This window comes from Ranitomeya variabilis, chromosome 1 (assembly GCF_051348905.1).
Source record: "Ranitomeya variabilis isolate aRanVar5 chromosome 1, aRanVar5.hap1, whole genome shotgun sequence".
Taxonomy (NCBI): Eukaryota; Metazoa; Chordata; class Amphibia; order Anura; family Dendrobatidae; genus Ranitomeya; species Ranitomeya variabilis.
This window is the reverse complement of record NC_135232.1, coordinates 760,726,388-760,746,018: the sequence shown is the minus strand read 5'-3', so window position 1 is coordinate 760,746,018 and position 19,631 is coordinate 760,726,388. Positions and strand designations below refer to the sequence as shown.

The 19,631-nt window shown below is 43.3% G+C and overlaps 1 protein-coding gene across 1 annotated transcript in view; it reads left to right on the top strand.

The window, feature by feature from the left end:
• The first annotated feature begins 302 nt into the window (after positions 1–302).
• The window catches only part of KISS1R (KISS1 receptor), a 341,875-nt gene continuing 322,546 nt past the window's right edge, over positions 303–19,631 (top strand). The window contains exon 1 of the mRNA XM_077253499.1: positions 303–821. Coding sequence (XP_077109614.1) covers positions 554–821 — 268 coding nt within the window. The 5' untranslated portion in view covers positions 303–553. The remainder of the gene's footprint in view (positions 822–19,631) is intronic.

The window sequence follows — 19,631 nt, the reverse complement described above, 5'->3', positions numbered from 1 at the left end:
AGCTAGTTGCTAAATACAGACATATAGGCAATATATAGGAATGTGCTACTGTAGCACTGTGCCTACACTCAAACAATGGACTCAGGCAATTCTGGTGTGGACTGCAGAATATGGAATAGTCTTATTAAGTCAATGACATGTCCAGCTACAATGTTTTTGGCAAAGAGGTGCAGAAAATGTTAATGTGCAGCTGCAGGGTTGTCTACAAGAGAGTGGGAGTTGTATTTCCCAGTGTATGCTGTAGGTCTGAGCTCATTGCTGTGGTGCTGAAAGGACAGCTCCTAACTACAGCACCTACGTGCTGCTCCTCCTTTCCTGCATCTCATGTAGGCAAGAGTGAAAAATCTGCTGTTCTTGGGGGCTGAGAACCCACCAGAGCTGGTAATTTCTTACTCCAGTGAATCTGCGATCAGTCTGCTTCAAGTCAACAGACAAGTGGCAATCCCAGGAAGCAGGGCAATAAGACTCAGGGGCTGCAGCCTGCTGGGGACTGGCTTTTTATCCTCATACCATCGTTCATCATTCCAGCATTTGGCATATAACACTGCCTAACATGCAGCAGGACTTCTCTACTAGCGCTCTGATGGAGAACTATTCTGCCCTGTTATTTAATGACTCTTGCTTGGAGACTCTGCTCTACCCATGTGCCAACATCTCAGAGGAACTGAGTGAACCCCCTAAACCACCCCAGCTGGTGGATGCCTGGCTTGTACCCCTCTTCTTTGCTATGCTCATGCTAGTGGGGCTTGTTGGAAACTCCTTGGTTATTTATGTCATTTCCAAGCACAAACAGATGAGAACAGTGACTAACTTTTACATAGGTAAGTGAACTCAGAATGGTTGGTGTGTACTTATTCTGTATGTCCTGTGCAACAGAAAAGAAAATGTGTATTGAGTAGCTGTAATGCTTATGTGCACGGAATAGAACATACACACACACATATATATATAATGTACCTGTGTGTATGTATGTAGGCTGTGTGTGGGGGGAAGGGGGAGTGGGGGTTTGAGCAAATTGTTCAATTGCCTCCAGAAAATAAAATATTTCTATAAAACTGCAGGTGCCATTGCATGTATGCAGCTAACATCTAGGTCTTAGCAGCCAAGTGAAAGTCCTTTCTTAAAAGAGACTGAACTATAGACATATTACTAAATCTGAAGTTCTGGAAAATGCTTGACCATAATAAGGCAGCTAAAGAAAATTACTGGAATGGGACAATATGTATATTTTATGCAGTTAAGATCTCTTTTTCTAAATGTAACACAACAAATGGAGAAATAGTACTTGTTTTGCCTCCAAATAGTTGTAGACAAATAATTAAAGAGAAATAAATGAGTTCTCACTTTTCAATTCTGCACATTTTTGTAATTCAAAAACCCAATGTTTCCCTTAAGCAACTATATAGGTGCATTGATGTATTGCTTTGCTCCACTGGTTTCTATAAATGCACATTATTTCTCTCCATGCTTGTTCAGAAGACAGGATCTTGGTGGTTTAATCTAGGAACTATACTGTGTATTCACAGCCAATGAGATGTTGTGCTCTGAGACAATCAGACATCCCTCACTTTGCAGCTCTTTCTTTCTCACAGTATGTAGTCTCTTAAGCTTCTTTCACACTAGCGTCGGCACGGGGCCGTCGCTATGCGTCGGCCCAAAGTGCCGACACGCATTGTGAAAGTAATGCCCGACGTGGGCTGCGGAAGCAGTCTTACGACGCTTCCGATGCCCCATTGTAAGGTCCGGGGAGGAGGGGGCGGAGTTTCGGCCGCGCATGCGCAGTTGAAAATGGCGGACACGACGCGCAAAAAAACGTTTGTTGTAACTTTTTTTGTTCCGACGGTCTGCCAAAACACGACGCAACCGTCGCACGATGGTTGCGTTGTGTGGCACTCCGTCGCAATGCGTCGCTAATGAAAGTCTATGGAGAAAAAACGCATCCTGCGGGCAACTTGTTTTTTCTACATAACGACGCATTGCGACGTGCGTCGAACGACGCATACATGCATGGTTGAAATTAATATCTGACTTTCATTTGTTAATTTTGATAGATCTTTTATTCATTATTACTTTTGTCAGATTCAAGTTATTTCTGTGACCATTGTGGGTTTTTCTGTCATTAAACGAGGGTTACTGACCACATGTGGTAGGGCAGCACGGTGGCTTAGTGGTTAGCACTGCAGCGCTGGAGTACTGGGTTCAAACCCCACCAAGGACAACATCTGCAAGAAGTTTGTGTGTTCTCCCCGTATTTGCGTGGGTTTCATGCCACATTCCAAAAACATACGGATAGAGAATTTTGATTGTGAGCCCCATCAGGGACAGCGATGCTAATCTGGTGTGTGAAGTTAAATATAAAGATTATTATTATTATTACATGTGTACATGCATAAACACATACAGTACAGACCAAAAATTTGGACACACCTTCTCATTTAAAGATTTTTCTGTATTTTCATGACTATGAAAATTGTACATTCACACTGAAGGCTTCAAAACTATGAATTAACACATGTGGAATTATATACTTAACAAAAAATGTGAAACAACTGAAAATATGTCTTATATTCTAGGTTCTTCAAAGTAGCCACCTTTTGCTTTGATGACTGCTTGGCACACTCTTGGCATTCTTTTGATGAGCTTCAAGAGGTAGTCACCGGAAATGGTCTTCCAACAATCTTGAAGAGATGCTTAGCACTTGTTGGCCCTTTTGCCTTCACTCTGCGGTCCAGCTCACCCCAAACCATCTCAATTGGATTCAGGTCTGGTGACTGTGGAGGCCAGGTCATCTGGCGTAGCACCCCATCACTCTCCTTTTTGGGCAAATAGCCCTTACACAGCCTGGAGGTGTTTTTTGGGGTCATTGTCCTGTTGAAAAATAAATGATGGTCCAACTAAACGCAAACCGGATGGAATAGCGTGCCGCTGCAAGATGCTGTGGTTGCCATGCTTGTTCAGTATGCCTTCAGTTTTGAATAAATCCCCAACAGTGTCACCAGCAAAGCACCCCCACACCATCACACCTCCTCCTCCATGCTTCACAGTGGGAACCAGGCATGTAGAGTCCATCCGTTCACCTTTTCTGCATCGCACAAAGACACATTGGTTGGAACCAAAGATCTCAAATTTGGACTCATCAGACCAAAGCATCACAACTTTTTCTACCATACTTTTTCCTTCCACTCAACTTTCCATTAATATGCTTAGATACAGCACTCTGTGAAAATCCAGCTTCTTTAGCAATGACCTTTTGTGGCTTACCCTCCTTGTGGAGTGTGTCAATGACTGTCTTCTGGACATCTGTCAAGTCAGCAGTCTTCCCCATGATTGCGGAGCCTACTGATACAGACTAAGGGACCTTTTTAAATGCTAAGGAAGCCTTTGCACCTGTTTTTTGTTAATTATTCCAATTTAGTGAGTTAATGACTTTTGGGTTTTCAGTGGTTGTAAGCTATAATCATCAATTTAAAGAGAAATAAACACTTGAAATAGATCACTGGGTTTGCAATGACTCTATATAATATATGAGTTTCACTTTTCGTATTGAAGAACTGAAATAAATTAACTTTTTGATGATATTCTAATTTAGTGAGAAACATTTGTAGTCCTCCATATAGTATAATGGGCACCACATAGTGCCCAATACTGTATAATAAGCCCCATATAATGCACAGATTTCCACTGGTCTAATGTCCATTCCTTGTGTTCTTTAGCCCAAACAAGTCTCTTCTGCTTGTTGCCTGTCCTTAGCAGTGGTTTCTTAGCAGCTATTTTACCACGAAGGCCTGCTGCACAAAGTCTCCTCTTAACAGTTGTTGTAGAGATGTGTCTGCTGCTAGAACTCTGTGTGGCATTGACCTGGTCTCTAATCTGAGCTGCTGTTAAACTGCGATTTCTGATGCTGGTGACTCGGATAAACTTATCCCCAGAAGAAGAGGTGACTCTTGGTCTTCCTTTCCTGGGGCATTCCTCATGTGAGCCTGTTTCTTTGTAGCGCTTGATGGTTTTTGCCACTGCACTTGGGGACACTTTCAAAGTTTTCCCAATTTTTCGGACTGACTGACCTTCATTTCTTAAAGTAATGATGGCCTCTCGTTTTTCTTTACTTAGCTGCTTTTTTCTTGCCGTAATACAAATTCTAACAGTCTATTCAGTAGGACTATCAGCTGTGTATCCACCAAGCTTCTGCACAACACAACTGATGGTCCCAACCCCTTTTATAAGGCAATAAATGCCATTTATTAAACCTGACAGGGCACACCTGTGTAGTGAAAACCATTTCCCGTGACTACCTACCTCTTGAAGCTCATCAAGAGAATGCCAAGAGTGTGCAAAGCAGTCATCAAAGCAAAAGGTGGCTACTTTGAAGAACCTAGAATATAAGACATATTTTCAGTTGTTTCACACTTTTTTGTTAAGTATATAATTCCACATGTGTTAATTCATAGTTTTGATGCCTTCAGTGTGAATGTACAATTTTCATAGTCATGAAAATACAGAAAAATCTTTAAATGAGAAGGTGTGTCCAAACTTTTGCTACATACATACATACACACATAGACACATGCATAAATGCATACAGATAAACACACACATTCACACAGATACACATATACAAGTGCTTCTCACAAAATTAGAATATCATCAAAAAGTTAATTTATTTCAGTTCTTCAATGAAAAAAGTGAAGCTTATATATTATATAGAGTCATTACAAGCAAAACAATCTATTTCAAGTGTTTATTTATCATGTAATGTAAGAAATAAGTGAAATCTTTGGCATTGTACTACACCTATATTTCCCCAAACCATCACTGATTGTGGAAACTTCACACTAGACCTCAAGCAGCTTGGACTGTCTGGGACCTTGATTTCGAAATAAAATTCTAAATTTATTCACATCTGAAAATAACACCTTGGACTACTGAGCAACAATTCAGTTCTTTTTCTCCTTGGCAGAGGTAAGACTCTTTTGGCGTTGTCTATTGGTCATGAGCGACTTGACACAAGGAATTCAACACTTGTAGCCCATGTCCTGGATACCTCTGTGTGTGGTGGCTCTTGAAGCAATGACTCCAGCAGCAGTCCACTCCTAGTGAATCTCCCCCAAATTTTTGAATGACCTTTTCTTAACAATCCTTTCAAGGCTGCGGTTATCCTGGTTGTGCAACTTTTTCTACCATACTTTTTCCTTCCACTCAACTTTCCATTAATATGCTTAGATACAGCACTCTGTGAAAATCCAGCTTCTTTAGCAATGACCTTTTGTGGCTTACCCTCCTTGTGGAGTGTGTCAATGACTGTCTTCTGGACATCTGTCAAGTCAGCAGTCTTCCCCATGATTGCGGAGCCTACTGATACAGAATAAGGGACCTTTTTAAATGCTAAGGAAGCCTTTGCACCTGTTTTTTGTTAATTTTTCCAATTTAGTGAGTTAATGACTTTTGGGTTTTCAGTGGTTGTAAGCTATAATCATCAATTTAAAGAGAAATAAACACTTGAAATAGATCACTGGGTTTGCAATGACTCTATATAATATATGAGTTTCACTTTTCGTATTGAAGAACTGAAATAAATTAACTTTTAGATGATATTCTAATTTAGTGAGAAACATTTGTAGTCCTCCATATAGTATAATGGGCACCACATAGTGCCCAATACTGTATAATAAGCCCCATATAATGCTCCATACAGTATAATGAGCCCTATATAATGTTCCATACAGGGTCATATAACAGGCCTCTGTGAAGGCATGGGTGCGCAGGTCTTCTAGCTTAAACCGCATGGACCAGAGCAAATCCCACCAAACTCCTGCTCTCCTTTCATTGTGGGCGTAATACTACCCAGAGAACACAGGGTGAGGGTAAAACAGTGTTGCAATACTTTATTTAATAAAAGAGACAAATAACACATAGAAAAGTCACAGAAAAATACCAAAGGGGCAAAATTGCAGAGTCTCACCCTTCCGCTGACTCACCGGAATAAGAGCAGCTGTGACTTCAGAGCTTCCATGCCTGACTACCCCACCTGTGGCATGCAAAGAGAGGAGGTAATGACAAGCTTAGGAAGCTGACAGTCCATTGAGGTACAAGGCCAGCCAATCAGAGGGTCACATCCTGGCTTCTCCAAACATCTCCACGGAGCCAGGTGACCAGTGGGTCCCATTTCCAGTAATCTGTTTACATAGATTTTACTCCTCTGTTTTGCAAGTCAACAAGTTGGCTGGCCTGGACAACGTGAGATTAGCATATCAGCAAACATCAGTGTTCAATTGCCTTGTATTTCTGTTTTCCAGGATCACAGCACAGTGTCATGATACAGTCCGGGGTTTGTTTCTGATTATTCTCTCCCTGGGATGGTCATGTGGGAGTTAATATTCTCTGCCTCGTTTTGGGATCTGTCTGGCTATTTCAGTCCGCTGTTACCTGCAAGCAGTGTCCGTTATAGTTCCTGTCTCTGGCTAGAGCAGCTGACCCCAATATACCCTGATTTGTCCTCTGCCCATTTACCTAGGTCCCATTCCTGTGTTCCCCTGTGACTTCGCCCATTGTAGTACTCGCTCCCCGTGTTGGGACCCCTTGGTATTTGACTTGGCTTGTCCTCTGACCTGTTTGACTGTCTTCCGTCTCTGGCTTTCCTGCATTGCCCCAGGCTTTACAACCTGGCATACTGTGTCAGAGCTTGATACTGCTGCTGCAGTCACTGCAACATGTGTGCAGTGGAATTCCTCCTTGTAGATACATAGCATATCAACCTGTTAATTGGCTTGGACAAAGACTTCTGTATCGATGCAAGTCGATGACCTAAGGGGTGCGATGAATGGAAATGAGCACACAGCTTACATGCTTTCTGGAGTAGCTCACTCAGGCCAGGATAGTGGCAGAAAAAAACGCTTTACCACCAAGTTGAGGACGTGAGCCATGCAAGGGCTGCCACCAGGCTCGCAATTTTATCAGGCATGGCCTTCCCTGGAGACAGGTTCGGAGGAGACAGGCATTGCTCAAACTCAGCCTGGTAAGCTGTCCACAATTCTTCAGCTGTATGACTGCGATCTCCAAGGCATATCAATTTTAACACTGCCTGATTGCGGTGAGCCCTGGCTAGAGGAGATTGAGGAGGAAGTTATAAATATAAAGGTTTGTCCTGCAAGCCTTGGGAATTCCAAGACTTGTGGAGCAGCGCCTGCCCTCACAGCCACCAGAGTCACCACTGCCCAGTCAGCAAGATGTAATGTCTTTGGTCATGCTTACTCGTCGAGGTTTCTGTAATGAAATGCATTCTGGCATACATAGATTTAGACAAGGAATGGGTTATGTTGTCTGCGACATGCTGGTGTAGCGCAGGTACAGCTTTCTTAGAAAAGTAAAGGTCACTGGGCATTTGGTACTTGGGGACTGCGAAGGTCATCAGCTTTTGGAAAGCATCTGTATCTACCAGGAGGAAAGGCAGCATTTTCGTGGCCAACAGATTGGAGATGGTGGAGTTCAACCTCTTAGCTTTGTGATGCTCAGGAGGAAACAATCTTTTACATGACCACAACTGCGTTACCATGGGCTGGCTGCAGTGCTGAGAGAGGGCAGAGTACGGTGAACCAGACAAACTGCTGGACCATCAGAGAGGTGCAGAAGTAGATGTTACGGTGGATTGCAAAAGTTGTGGGCTTATTCTCTAAGTTGGATCTAAAATAGCAGGCATGTCTGCATCTGTTACAGCTGATGGTGGGCTCTTAGTCTGCATGACTGGAGCGGGTAAAGAACCCACAGGTTCTGTGGTCATTGCTGGTCGTGGCTGCAACACTACGTGTCTCCAATGTATGTCACAACCAGGTTCAGACTGGCCCACCGGGACACCGGTGAAATGCTCGGTGGGTCCTGCCCCAGAGAGGAGGAGAAGGACGAGGAGGAAGAAAAAAAAAAAGGGACACAGGCCCTTTAAATCTTCAAGCAACGCCGACCGCCGCCAAGACCAGGGCCCCCCTTCGGTGCCAGTGCTGGCATCGGGCCCCCCTTCTAATACTCACCTCTCCTCATTCTGGCAGCAGCTGCAGTGTCTTCAGCGCCCTCTGACTCTGCGACGTCTCAGGGCAGAGGGTGCGATGACGTCATCACTGCACGCTCAGCCTCTCTGTCCTGAGCGTTGCAGAGCCGGAGAGACGCTGAGTGTACGGGACCTGCGGTAGGAGAGGTGAGGATTTTACTTCTTTTTTTCTTTATGTCTGGGGCCCATAATAATTTATGGAAGAGCGGGGGGGAGGCATACTACTGTGCGGGGGGTGGGCATAATACTGTGCAGTGGGGCATAATACTGTGCGGGGGCATAATACTGTGTGGGGGTCATAATACTGTGCGGAGGAGCTGGGGGGCATAATACTGTGTGGAGGAGCCGGGGGCCCATAATACTGTATGGAGGAGCTGGGGGGCATAATACTGTGTGGAGGAGCTGGTGGGGTGTGATACTGGGTGGAGGAGCGGGGGGTCCATAGTACTGTGTGGAGGAGTGGGGGGCCCATAATACTGTATGGAGGAGCTGGGGGGCATAATACTGTGTGGAGGAGCAGGGTGGCGTAATACTGTGTGGAGGAGCGGGGGGCCCGTAACACTGTGTGGAGGAGCTGGGGGAATAATACTGTGTGGAGGAGTGGCATCACATAATACTGTGGAGGAGCGGGGGGGCATGATACTGTATGGGGGTGCAGGGTCCCATGATACTGTGTGGAGGAGTGGGCTCCCATGATACTGTATAGAGGAGCGGGGGGGCATAATACTGTGTGAAGGAGCAGGGGGACCCATAATACTGTATGGAGGAGCACGGGGGGCATAATATTGTATGGAGGGGCGGGGGGCTTAATACTATGTGGAGGAGTGGGGGGGCATAATACTGTGTGGAGGAACAGGGGGCATAATACTGTATGGAGGAGCGGGGTCCCATAATACTGTATGGAGGAGCGGGGGGGGCATAATACTGTGTGGAGGAATGGGGTCCCATAATACTGTATGGAGGAGCGGGGATGCATAATACTGTATGGAGGAGCAAGGTCCCATAATACTGTATGGAGAAGCGGGGGCCCATAATACTGTATGGAGGAGCGGGGGGGCATAATACTGTGTGGAGGAACGGGGTCCCGTAATACTGTGTGGAGGAGAGGGGATGCATTATACTGTATGGAGGAGCAGGGTCCCATAATACTGTGTGGAGGAGCTGGGGCGCATTACACTGTGGAGAGGCATGGGTCCACAATACTGTATGTAGGAGCAGGGGGCCCATGATGTGCTGTATGGAGGAGCATTATATGGGGCCCATAATACTTTATGGAGGACTATGTGGTTGGCCATAATAGTGTATGGAGGACTATGAGGTGCCCATAATCTGTATGAAGGAGCATTATATGGGGCCAATAATACTGTATGAAGGAGCATTATATGGGGCAATAATACTGTATGGTGGACTATGTGGCTGGCCATAATACTGTATGGAGGACTATGAGGTGCCCATAATACTGTATGGAGGAGCATTATATGGGGCCAATAATACTGTAAGGAGGACTATGTGGTTGGCCATAATACTGTATGGACGACTATGAGGTGCCCAATGGGGAAGGTGCAGCTGTGCTGGGGGAGAAAATGGTTAGAAGGTTGGAGGAGTGTTTAAACTAGGGAATGGGGGGAGGGTATTCATTTTATAGGAGGGGAAGATAGTGCAGATAGAGACCTGGGCACAAATAAGGAAGTTGGGGGTGGCGGAGGCATGGGGGGTGGGGTTAGAACAGTTAGTAATTTAAGAAAGAATAGAGGTACAGAGAGGAACATCAAGTGCATGTATACTAATGCCAGAAGCCTCGCCAACAAAATGGATGAATTAGAACTAATGTTGTTGGAAAATAATTATGACATGGTGGGGATATCTGAAACATGGCTGGATGAGAGCCATGACTGGGCTGTTAACTTGCAGGGCTATAGCCTTTTCAGAAATGACCGTACAGATAAGCGAGGGGGTGGGGTGTGTCTGTTTGTAAAATCGACCTTAAAACCCATCCTGCGTGATAATATAGGTGAATCTAATGAAAATGTAGAGTCCCTGTGGGTGGAGATAAGGGGAGGGGGAAAAAATAATAAATTACTGATAGGGGTTTGTTATAAATCTCCAAAAATAATGGAAGCAATGGAGAATATCCTTGTAAAGCAAATAGATGAAGCTGTGACTCAAGGAGAAGTCATTATTATGGGGGACTTCAACTACCCTGAAATAGATTGGGGAACAGAAACCTGCAGTTCCAGTAAAGGTAATCGGTTTTTGACAACTATGAGAGACAATTACCTTTCACAACTGGTTCAGGACCCAACAAGGAGGGGGGCACTGCTAGACCTAATATTAACCAACAGGCCAGACCGCATATCAAATATAAGGGTTGGGGGTCACTTGGGGAATAGTGATCACAAAATAATAAGTTTTCATGTCTCCTTTAATAAGATGTGTAGTAGAGGGGTGACAAGGACACTAAACTTCAGGAGGGCAAATTTCCAACGGATGAGAGAGGATCTTGGCGCAATTAACTGGGACGATATCCTGAGACATAAAAGTACACAAAGAAAATGGGAGACATTTATTAGCATCCTGGATAGGACCTGTGCACAGTATATACCGTATGGGAATAAACATACTAGAAATAGGAGGAAACCAATATGGCTAAATAAAGCTGTAAGGGGCGCAATAAGTGACAAAAAGAAAGCATTTAGAGAATTAAAGGAAGTAGGTAGTGAGGAGGCATTAAATAAATACAAAAAATTAAATAAATTATGTAAAAAGCAAATCAAGGCAGCAAAGATTGAGACAGAGAGACTCATTGCTAGAGAGAGCAAAAATAACCCCAAAATATTCTTTAACTACATAAATAGTAAGAAACTAAAAAATGATAGTGTTGGCCCCCTTAAAAATAGTCTGTGTGAAATGGTGGATGAGGATGAGGAAAAAGCCAATATGCTAAATGACTTTTTTTCATCAGTATTTACAAAAGAAAATCCCATGGCAGCCAATATGACTAGTGATAATAATTCCCAATTTAATGTTACCTGTGTTGAGTCCTTCTCCGTCCCTGGCTTCCTGGATGTAGGGATCCAAGTAAATGACACGCAGCACAAAGGTTGTGTGTTCATAAACAGGGGTAGCCCTGGAGCACGCCTGCCTCACTGGGCGCTGCCCCTTCTTTATATAGTAAAAAGTTAGGCATTTACAGACATGCGCACAAGCGCTCATATTTCACAATCACTTACAAAGCAAATCTATATTAGTGAAAAGTTACAACATCTGGTATGTGGATGAAAGGCTACAATATCAAGGAGAAATGCGCGCGTGATTACTTCCATAAAAGGAAATGTCAAGTTTGCTCAAGTTTCCTGTTGTAAACCAGATTTCTCAGGAGGAAGACAAGATGGATTCTTTGGTTCAGTCTGATCTCCACAATTCCCCCCTTTGACATATCCTTTTATAATCTATCACAAATTCTTGCATAAAAATTTGCGCATTCTCTTCTTTATACGGCAGTATACTAAAATATAAAAACAAAAATTAGTACGGCAATAATAATTAAAATCACTAAAGGATAACATAACTTTATACTCTTGCATCTATTACACAAAATTTATCGGTGCATACTGAGATACCCTTGAGCACAATCTTGAATAATACATATATGATTACAATAATCATAACTATATGTATTATGCTCTGCATAATCCCAGCAACCCACCCACCGATCCCTCTGAACCAGTTGGCTGGGTTAAGAAAAGAAAAGGTATCTGACCACCAGCTATCCTTATTCTGGTCATTGTCTTCGTCATACCGATCTCTGAGTCGTTGTACGTCCTTTAATTTAAATGTCATACTCATAGTACTATTCGGGTCTATATAATGACAGCAGGTGGGTCCAATGATTTGACACATACCCCCTTGTGAGGCAGTTAGGTAATCCAATACCAGGGTATGTTGGTTAGTGACTATTATAAGCTGATTCTGTACAGCTATACTAGTGTTTAGTATATCCAATATATCCCAGATCTGATCATCTAGATAATCTGTGGCTCTAACTAATTTATCCCACATTTGTGTTAACATAGGATAAATAAAAATGGTACTAACAATTTTGTTGGGAATTCCCATTTGTACTATATGTGGCCTCCCCGAGGGGCGTGGTGAGTTATCTGCAGCTCTTTTATACAGTGTGTGCTTGGGCACGGCTTGCATATTCACTTGTTTATTTGAAATTATGAAAGTAGCCGGGGTTAGGCGTCCTAATGTACAAGTACCCTTTATACCTACGGGAAGCCATTTATATGCTCCTTCTCCGCATATCCAAAATGTACCCTCAGGCAGATCCCATAGAGCTGAGTGCTGCAATACCAACCTGTGAGCCAAATCCACAAAACTAGATACATTCTGAAGCATACACCAAGAGGGTTTTTGTCCCAAGGGGCTACAGTACCCGGCTGCGGGATTCCCACACACATGCATTCCGTTGACATACTCATCGGATTCATTACAAACCAGGTTCCCCGGTTTGCTTGTACAATCGCTTGCATTACCTTGGGGGAACAACTCAGAATGTTCCCATTTTCTATTATGTATGTATCTTTCCAATACTACAGGTTTGAAAGCATCAGAGGGAGGGGCGGTTGTACTGAAACTGAGCTGTAGATTTTCTGTGGGGACCTGTCCTAAATTAGTTAATCCAGTCTTATTCCTAGGTACCCAGGCCCCACCCTTATAGGCCAAATATTGTAGATGTGTACTAGTCCCTGAGAGATTACCCTGCCACCAAGGAAATTCTACCCATCCCACAATTGGTATGGCGATTGTAGTATTCCACAGCCTAGTATTACCAGTTTGGTTGTTGGCCAGGTTGTCTGAACAATTAGGCCAAGCGAATATTTCTTCAACTGACACGGTAACTGCTAGAAAAGGTATACTTGTGGCTGATACTGGTGAATGGGTACAGATCCAACAATCTGCCAGGGGTTGCGTATTATTTAACAAGTCATGTACTAATTTTCTATGATGTTGTACGAATCTATTGTTCAAAGGGGCTAGAGAATTCAGTCTATCCCACGCCTCCGTTGAGGTTAACATTATTAACATCAATATCATGAGTTTTGTACTGCTTTTTTGCAATGGCTTGCATGTATCCATGATGCCTTTCCTTCAAGCTTGACTGATGTAGGTGTTGTCAACAGGACTTGGAAGGGTCCGTCAAATCTTGGTTCAAGAGCCTTTCTGGTGTGTCTTTTTACATAGACTTGATCACCTGGTTCCAACTTGTGACTTCCTACAGTGTTGTCAGGATCTGGAAGGGAAGCAAAAACTTGTGCATGCACCTTAGTTAATTGTTTCTGAAGATTTTGCACATAAGAAGTCAATGACTCAATATTTAACACAAGTTGCTGTGGAAAATAACATCCTAAATTGGCAGTCCTGCCAAACAAAATTTCATTTGGAGACAGTTTAGTCTTACCCCTTGGGGTATTGCGTATTGAGTAAAGGGCCAGTGAAAGGCATTTTGTCCAAGGCTTTCCTGTTTCAGCCATGGCTTTCTGTATTTTTAATTTTAAAGTTCCATTCATGCGTTCCACCTTACCAGAACTTTGAGGATGATACGGAGTGTGTAACTGACTTTCAACACCCAACATTTTTAGTACATTTTGAAATATTTCTCCAGTGAAATGAGTACCCCTATCTGACTCGATCACTTCAGGGAGACCGTAACGGGGCACCAGTTCGGCAACTAGCTTTACAGCAGTGTTTTTAGCTGAAGCCTTCCGAACTGGATAGGCCTCTGGCCACCCCGAGAACATGTCCACACACACCAACACATACTCATACCCATTACTTTTTGGTAGCTGGATAAAGTCTATCTGTAACCGTTGAAACGGGTAGAGAGGTCGGACGTGGTGCTTCATAGGGGTCTTTGTTGTCTGTCCGGGATTATGTGCCAGGCATATAGCGCATGCAGCACAATAGTCTCTTGCATAGTTGCCAAAACCTGGAGCCAACCAGACTTGCTTTGCCAGTAGTGTCATTGCATTTGCAGACACATGCGTAGGGTGGTGCAATCCACCAACTACAATCGGGTACCAGGCTCTAGGTAGACATATTAGTCCATCTTTCTTCCAAATTCCTGCTTGTTCTTCTGCCCCTTCCTTTTTCCACCTGTCCCTCTCCTCTTCTCCTGCATCTTCCTGTGCTTGTCTCAGTCTATCTTCAGTATTTTCTGTGGGGTTTACAGTATGAACCTGTTGTAAGGGTTTGACTGCTGCTGCTTTGGCTGCTTTATCAGCCCTATCATTTCCCCTAGATTCCCTAGTGTCGAGTCTCACATGTGCAGCTACCTTAATTACTGCTACTTCTTTTGTTTCTTGTGCAGCCTCTAAGATCTGTTTGATCAAAGAAGCATGTTTTACAGGTTGTCCTGACGCTGTCATGTAACCTCTAGCTCTCCAGATTACTCCAAAATCAAACACAATACCATATGCATACCTAGAATCAGTGTATATATTAGCTGTCTGATTCTCAGCTATTTTTAGCGCTTCAATCAATGCTGTTAGTTCTGCTTCTTGTGCAGACTGTTTCGGTGGAAGTGGTTCTGCTTTGAGAGTTTCAGATTCTGACACAACTGCATACCCTGTATGGAAGTTACCTGTGTCATCTGCAAACCTACTACCGTCTATAAACAGCTCTAAATCTGGATTTTGAAGTGGTGTTTCGGATACATTGGGTAAGCCTACCGTTTCTTGTAAAATGAGCTCTGTACAATCATGTGTGTCTGTAGGGAAAAAATTTGCGTGTGGATCAGTGTCCTTATTCCCCCCTTCAGACTCGAGAGGTAGCAGTGTAGCTATATTGAGAGTCTGAAGCCTAGCAAATGTGATAGTAGAGGGGAGCAGCAAAGAACACTGCAGCCGCAAATGTCTGGCCATGGAAATGTGTTTTGGTTGGACCTGGTTTAATATCCCATAAACATCATGTGTAGTTTGAACTGTAAGTGGATACTCTAGGACAATTTCTGATGCTTTGTCCAACAATAGTGAGACAGCAACAACTACACGTACACAGGTTGGCGCTGCTCTAGCTACGGGATCTAACCTGGCTGAAAGATATGCAATTGGTCTTTGTTTCCCTGCATGCTTCTGGGTAAGAACTCCTGTAGCATGGGAATCAACTTCTGCAGCCATAAGCTGAAATGGTTTAGTGTAGTCTGGTAGCCCTAACGCTGGAGCTGAAACAAGGGCATCTTTTAATTGTTGGAACGAAATTTGACCTTCTTTTGTCAACAAATAAGGTTCACTTTTTACACAGTCATACAGTGGTTGCATTAGTTGACTGGCATGTATAATCCATTGTCTACAATGAGACACTATTCCTAAAAATGCTCGTAGCTGTTTATGATTTCTAGGCTCATTCATCTGTCTTATTGCTTCAGTTCTTTGAGGTGTAAGATGCTTTTTACCTTGAGAAATGCAATGACCTAGAAAGACCACTTTGGTCTGACAAGTTTGTAGCTTTTGTCTATTCACTTTACACCCTTCTTTTTCTAGAAAACATAGTAAACTTACAGTGGACCTTTCTGCGGTTTCTAGATCTGGGCAGCAAAGTAGTATGTCATCCACATACTGCAAAATTACTACCTGTGGTTCGGGTTCAAACCTCTGAAGGACTGTTTGTAGGGCATTTGAATAAAGAGTAGGGGAGTGTATCATTCCCTGTGGAAGGCGTGTCCACGCCAACTGTTTGCCCTTAAATGTAAATGCAAACAAATGCCAACTATCTTGGTGTAAAGGAACCGAGAAAAATGCATTTGAAAGATCTATTACAGTAAATACTTGAGAACTGGCTGGTATTTGTGATAGTAACGTATGAGGATTGGGTACAACTGGGGTGATTGGATCTAGAACTTTGTTTATTTCTCTTAGATCATGTACCATACGATATTTAGGCATAGAACTCTTATCAAGAGTTCTCTTTTTGACTGGATACAGAGGAGTGTTAGCAAGCAGGTGATTGTATCTCTACCAAAACTCCTTTCTCTCTATATTTCTCTATCTGTTTTGTAATCGCTAGTTCCTGCTGGGCACTCACAGGGTATTGTCTGAGCTGTGGGAGAACAGTTCCTGGTTGCACAGATAGTTTTACAGGAGAGATATGCAATAATCCCACATCAGTATCACCCTGTGCCCACAGTGTTTCTGGGATCATTGAGAGGTCTAGATCTGTGGTGTACTCTTTTTCTTCAGTATAATCCTCAAAAGCCTGAATTCTAACATATTGTTCTAATGTTTCTGCATCATCAGGGATAGTCAGCATAACTGTGCCATCTTCCCTAAAATTGATGTTAGCTTCTAATTTCTTTAGGACATCAGTTCCTAACAAACATGTTGGGGCACCTCTGGCATACAAAAATCTGGATGCAAAACATTTAGGTCCTAATGAGACCTCTAGGGGCACAGTATATGGCAGTGTTCGAATTACCCCATCATAACCCTCAGCAAAAGTTGTTTGTTGTGAAATATCTTCCGGGTTTGGAAGAAAATCTTGATTCAAAATTGAAGAAGTTGCACCTGTATCTATCAAAAATGGAATCTCTCTCCCCCCACATTCACCTGTATCATAGGTCTTCTAGCTGGTAGGGAAGTTTGTAACACATCGAGTCAATCTGAATCTGGTATGGGACCATCTATGATGGTAGATTTCTGCTGGTTGTCCATTTGGGGAGGGTTATTTCTGGGAACAAATTTGCCTGACTTTATATCTGCCAACTTTTTCCTGCATTCTCTCTGAAAATGTCCTGGCTTCTTGCAGTAATGGCAAGGAAAATTGTGTCTTGCTCTCCCTCCTGTTGTGTTTGCTTGCGCTATTCTGACAGGCTTATGATTTTCTCTTAAATCCAACTCTATCCCTACGGCTTTTTGCCTAGCCAAGTGTGGATCTTCCAAGGTTCTCCAATCAGGAGTTGCGGCCTTAAGTTTCTCCTTCACTTTTGGAGTCAATCCATCTATGAAGGTTTTTGTAATTAACCTCATCATTCCTGGAGTGGTCAGATCTATTCCTTCATCTCTAAAGCTATTTTCTACCCCTAGATAATACTCATCTACTGATTGACCAGGTTTCTGAGCCACCACTCCCGTTGTTCCTCTCTGCCTCTGTTTCTGCCTCATGAAAATTATTAAGTGGTCTACGAACTGATTGCCTGATTCTATCGTTTGTAGGGCACCTTCTCCTGCTTGTCCTACTTGTCCTACCTGTGGCTTATGTCCCTGTAGATATGCCAGTAATTCCTGGAAGAGACCAGGAGTCATTTTCATTCTACATAGTTCCTCTCCATCCGCCCAGACTCCTGCGTGAGTCTGCATAATTTGCTGTATATATTGTGCAAATCTGACTGGAAACTGGGTGGGGTCTGGCGCGTTATGCAAGAGAGACATACCTTCAGCAGGGGACCAAGGGAAATATTGCCGAGTTTGATGATATCTAGTTCCCATTACCCCGTCAGCACCAGGTTCCCTAAAGGGTCTTGGTACTACCCTAACAGGGGCAAGTACAGCGCCATGTCTAGGCGCACCACAGGCTAGGCAATCATTCCTCCAATCTGGATTTTGTTGTCCACAGTGTGAACATTCCCTTCCTCCTACCCCACCAAGATTGGGATACAAAGCTGGAAATTGTTTTCCTCCTTCTGCTCCTCCAGATGGTACAAATGATTGGGCTTTTGGATCTAGGTAAGGTGGCGGGATTATGTCACAACATTTTCCCTTCCCCATGATCCATTTGGAAGTGTCTGGATCATACTTCCAATTTTCTTCCTTTGCTGTTTTTGAGACTCTTATCATGCAGTGCACAATATCTTCCCACCCATTATCTTTAACTATTCCTCCTCTTTCTTTATTTACTCTTTCCCATTCTGTACTGAACATAAGTGCTTCTGAAATTCCCAATTTTTCTCTTACCCTCCTAATCTGCCTTCTGACTGTCTTTCCACATCTTTCCTGTATGATATCTGCTGCTTCCACTTGTCCTAAGACGGTTTTTGTCTGTTTATTTCCCATTTTTCTCTTCAATATTAGCTATTTCTACCCCAGGTGACGTTTGGACAATCACTTACTCTATGGTGATGTCTCGTTGCCTTCTCTCCTAGGGAGCTAAAATATTGAAAGGCTTGTCTGCTCCGTTCTTCCTAACGTGCAGAACGTACTTAAGTGCTATTATGCACGCAAACAGACCCAGCAACACCATACAGATCACAAAACTTTCTGTCTCAGTTAGCATACTTGTCCCAGGCTCATGAAACCGCGTCCTGGGCTCATTCTATCAAACCTTATCCAGAAATGAAGGAGGTTAAGCACTTAATGAGAGTCAAGCATGGGCGGAGGTCTCCCCGAAAGGACGCAACCACATGACCCAGTTAGGCTGACTTCCGTGTATAAGGCTTGTACCCCAACTATTTCGGCTTATTTTTCTACGCACTTTTGCTCTTCTTTCACAACATGCCACAACCTCCACACTGCTCACACACTGCCAGGGACAGGACTCATAAATCTATACAATATGGTAACCCGAGTTTTTATAGGTATCTACTCACTACTAGACTAACCCAGCGTGACACGGCTCATAGAGATCTTTCGGATAATACAAGGCAGATAAAAGAGAACTAATAATGTCTCTTACCTGGCCAGGTTTTTCAGTTAATTTGCCGTCCATTATCCCAGATCTCCGTTGTCCGTATCCGCAGGTGAATCTCGAGCAAATACTCTCGCCTCGGGTCCCTGTTCGGTGCGCCAAAGAAATGTTGAGTCCTTTTCCGTCCCTGGCTTCCTGAATGTAGGTAACTAAGTAAATGACACGCAGCACAGAGGTTGTGTGATCATATACAGAGGTAGCCCTGGAACACGTCTGTCTCACTGGGCTCTCCCCCTCCTTTATATAGTAAAGAGTAAGACATTTACAGACATGCGCACAAGCGCTCATATTTCACATTCTTTTACAAAGCAGATCTATACTGTGATAAGTTACAACCTCTGGTATGTAGGTGAAAGGCTACAATATCAAGAAGGAATGCGTGCGTAATTATTTCCATAAAAGGAAATGTCAACTTTGCTCAAGTTTCCTGTTGTAAGCCAGATTTAACAGGAGAAAGACACGATAGATTCTTTTGGTTCAGTCTCATCTCCACAAAGTAAATGACACGCAGCACAAAGGTTGTGTGTTCATAAACAGGGGTAGCCCTGGAGCACGCCTGCCTCACTGGGCGCTGCCCCTTCTTTATATAGTAAAAAGTTAGGCATTTACAGACATGCGCACAAGCGCTCATATTTCACAATCACTTACAAAGAAAATCTATATTAGTGAAAAGTTACAACATCTGGTATGTGGATGAAAGGCTACAATATCAAGGAGAAATGCACGCGTGATTACTTCCATAAAAGGAAATGTCAAGTTTGCTCAAGTTTCCTGTTGTAAACCAGATTTCTCAGGAGGAAGACAAGATGGATTCTTTGGTTCAGTCTGATCTCCACACCTGCTTAACCCAGCAGGAAGTACGAAGGCGTCTAAAAATCACAAAAATTGACAAATCTCCGGGCCCGGATGGGATACA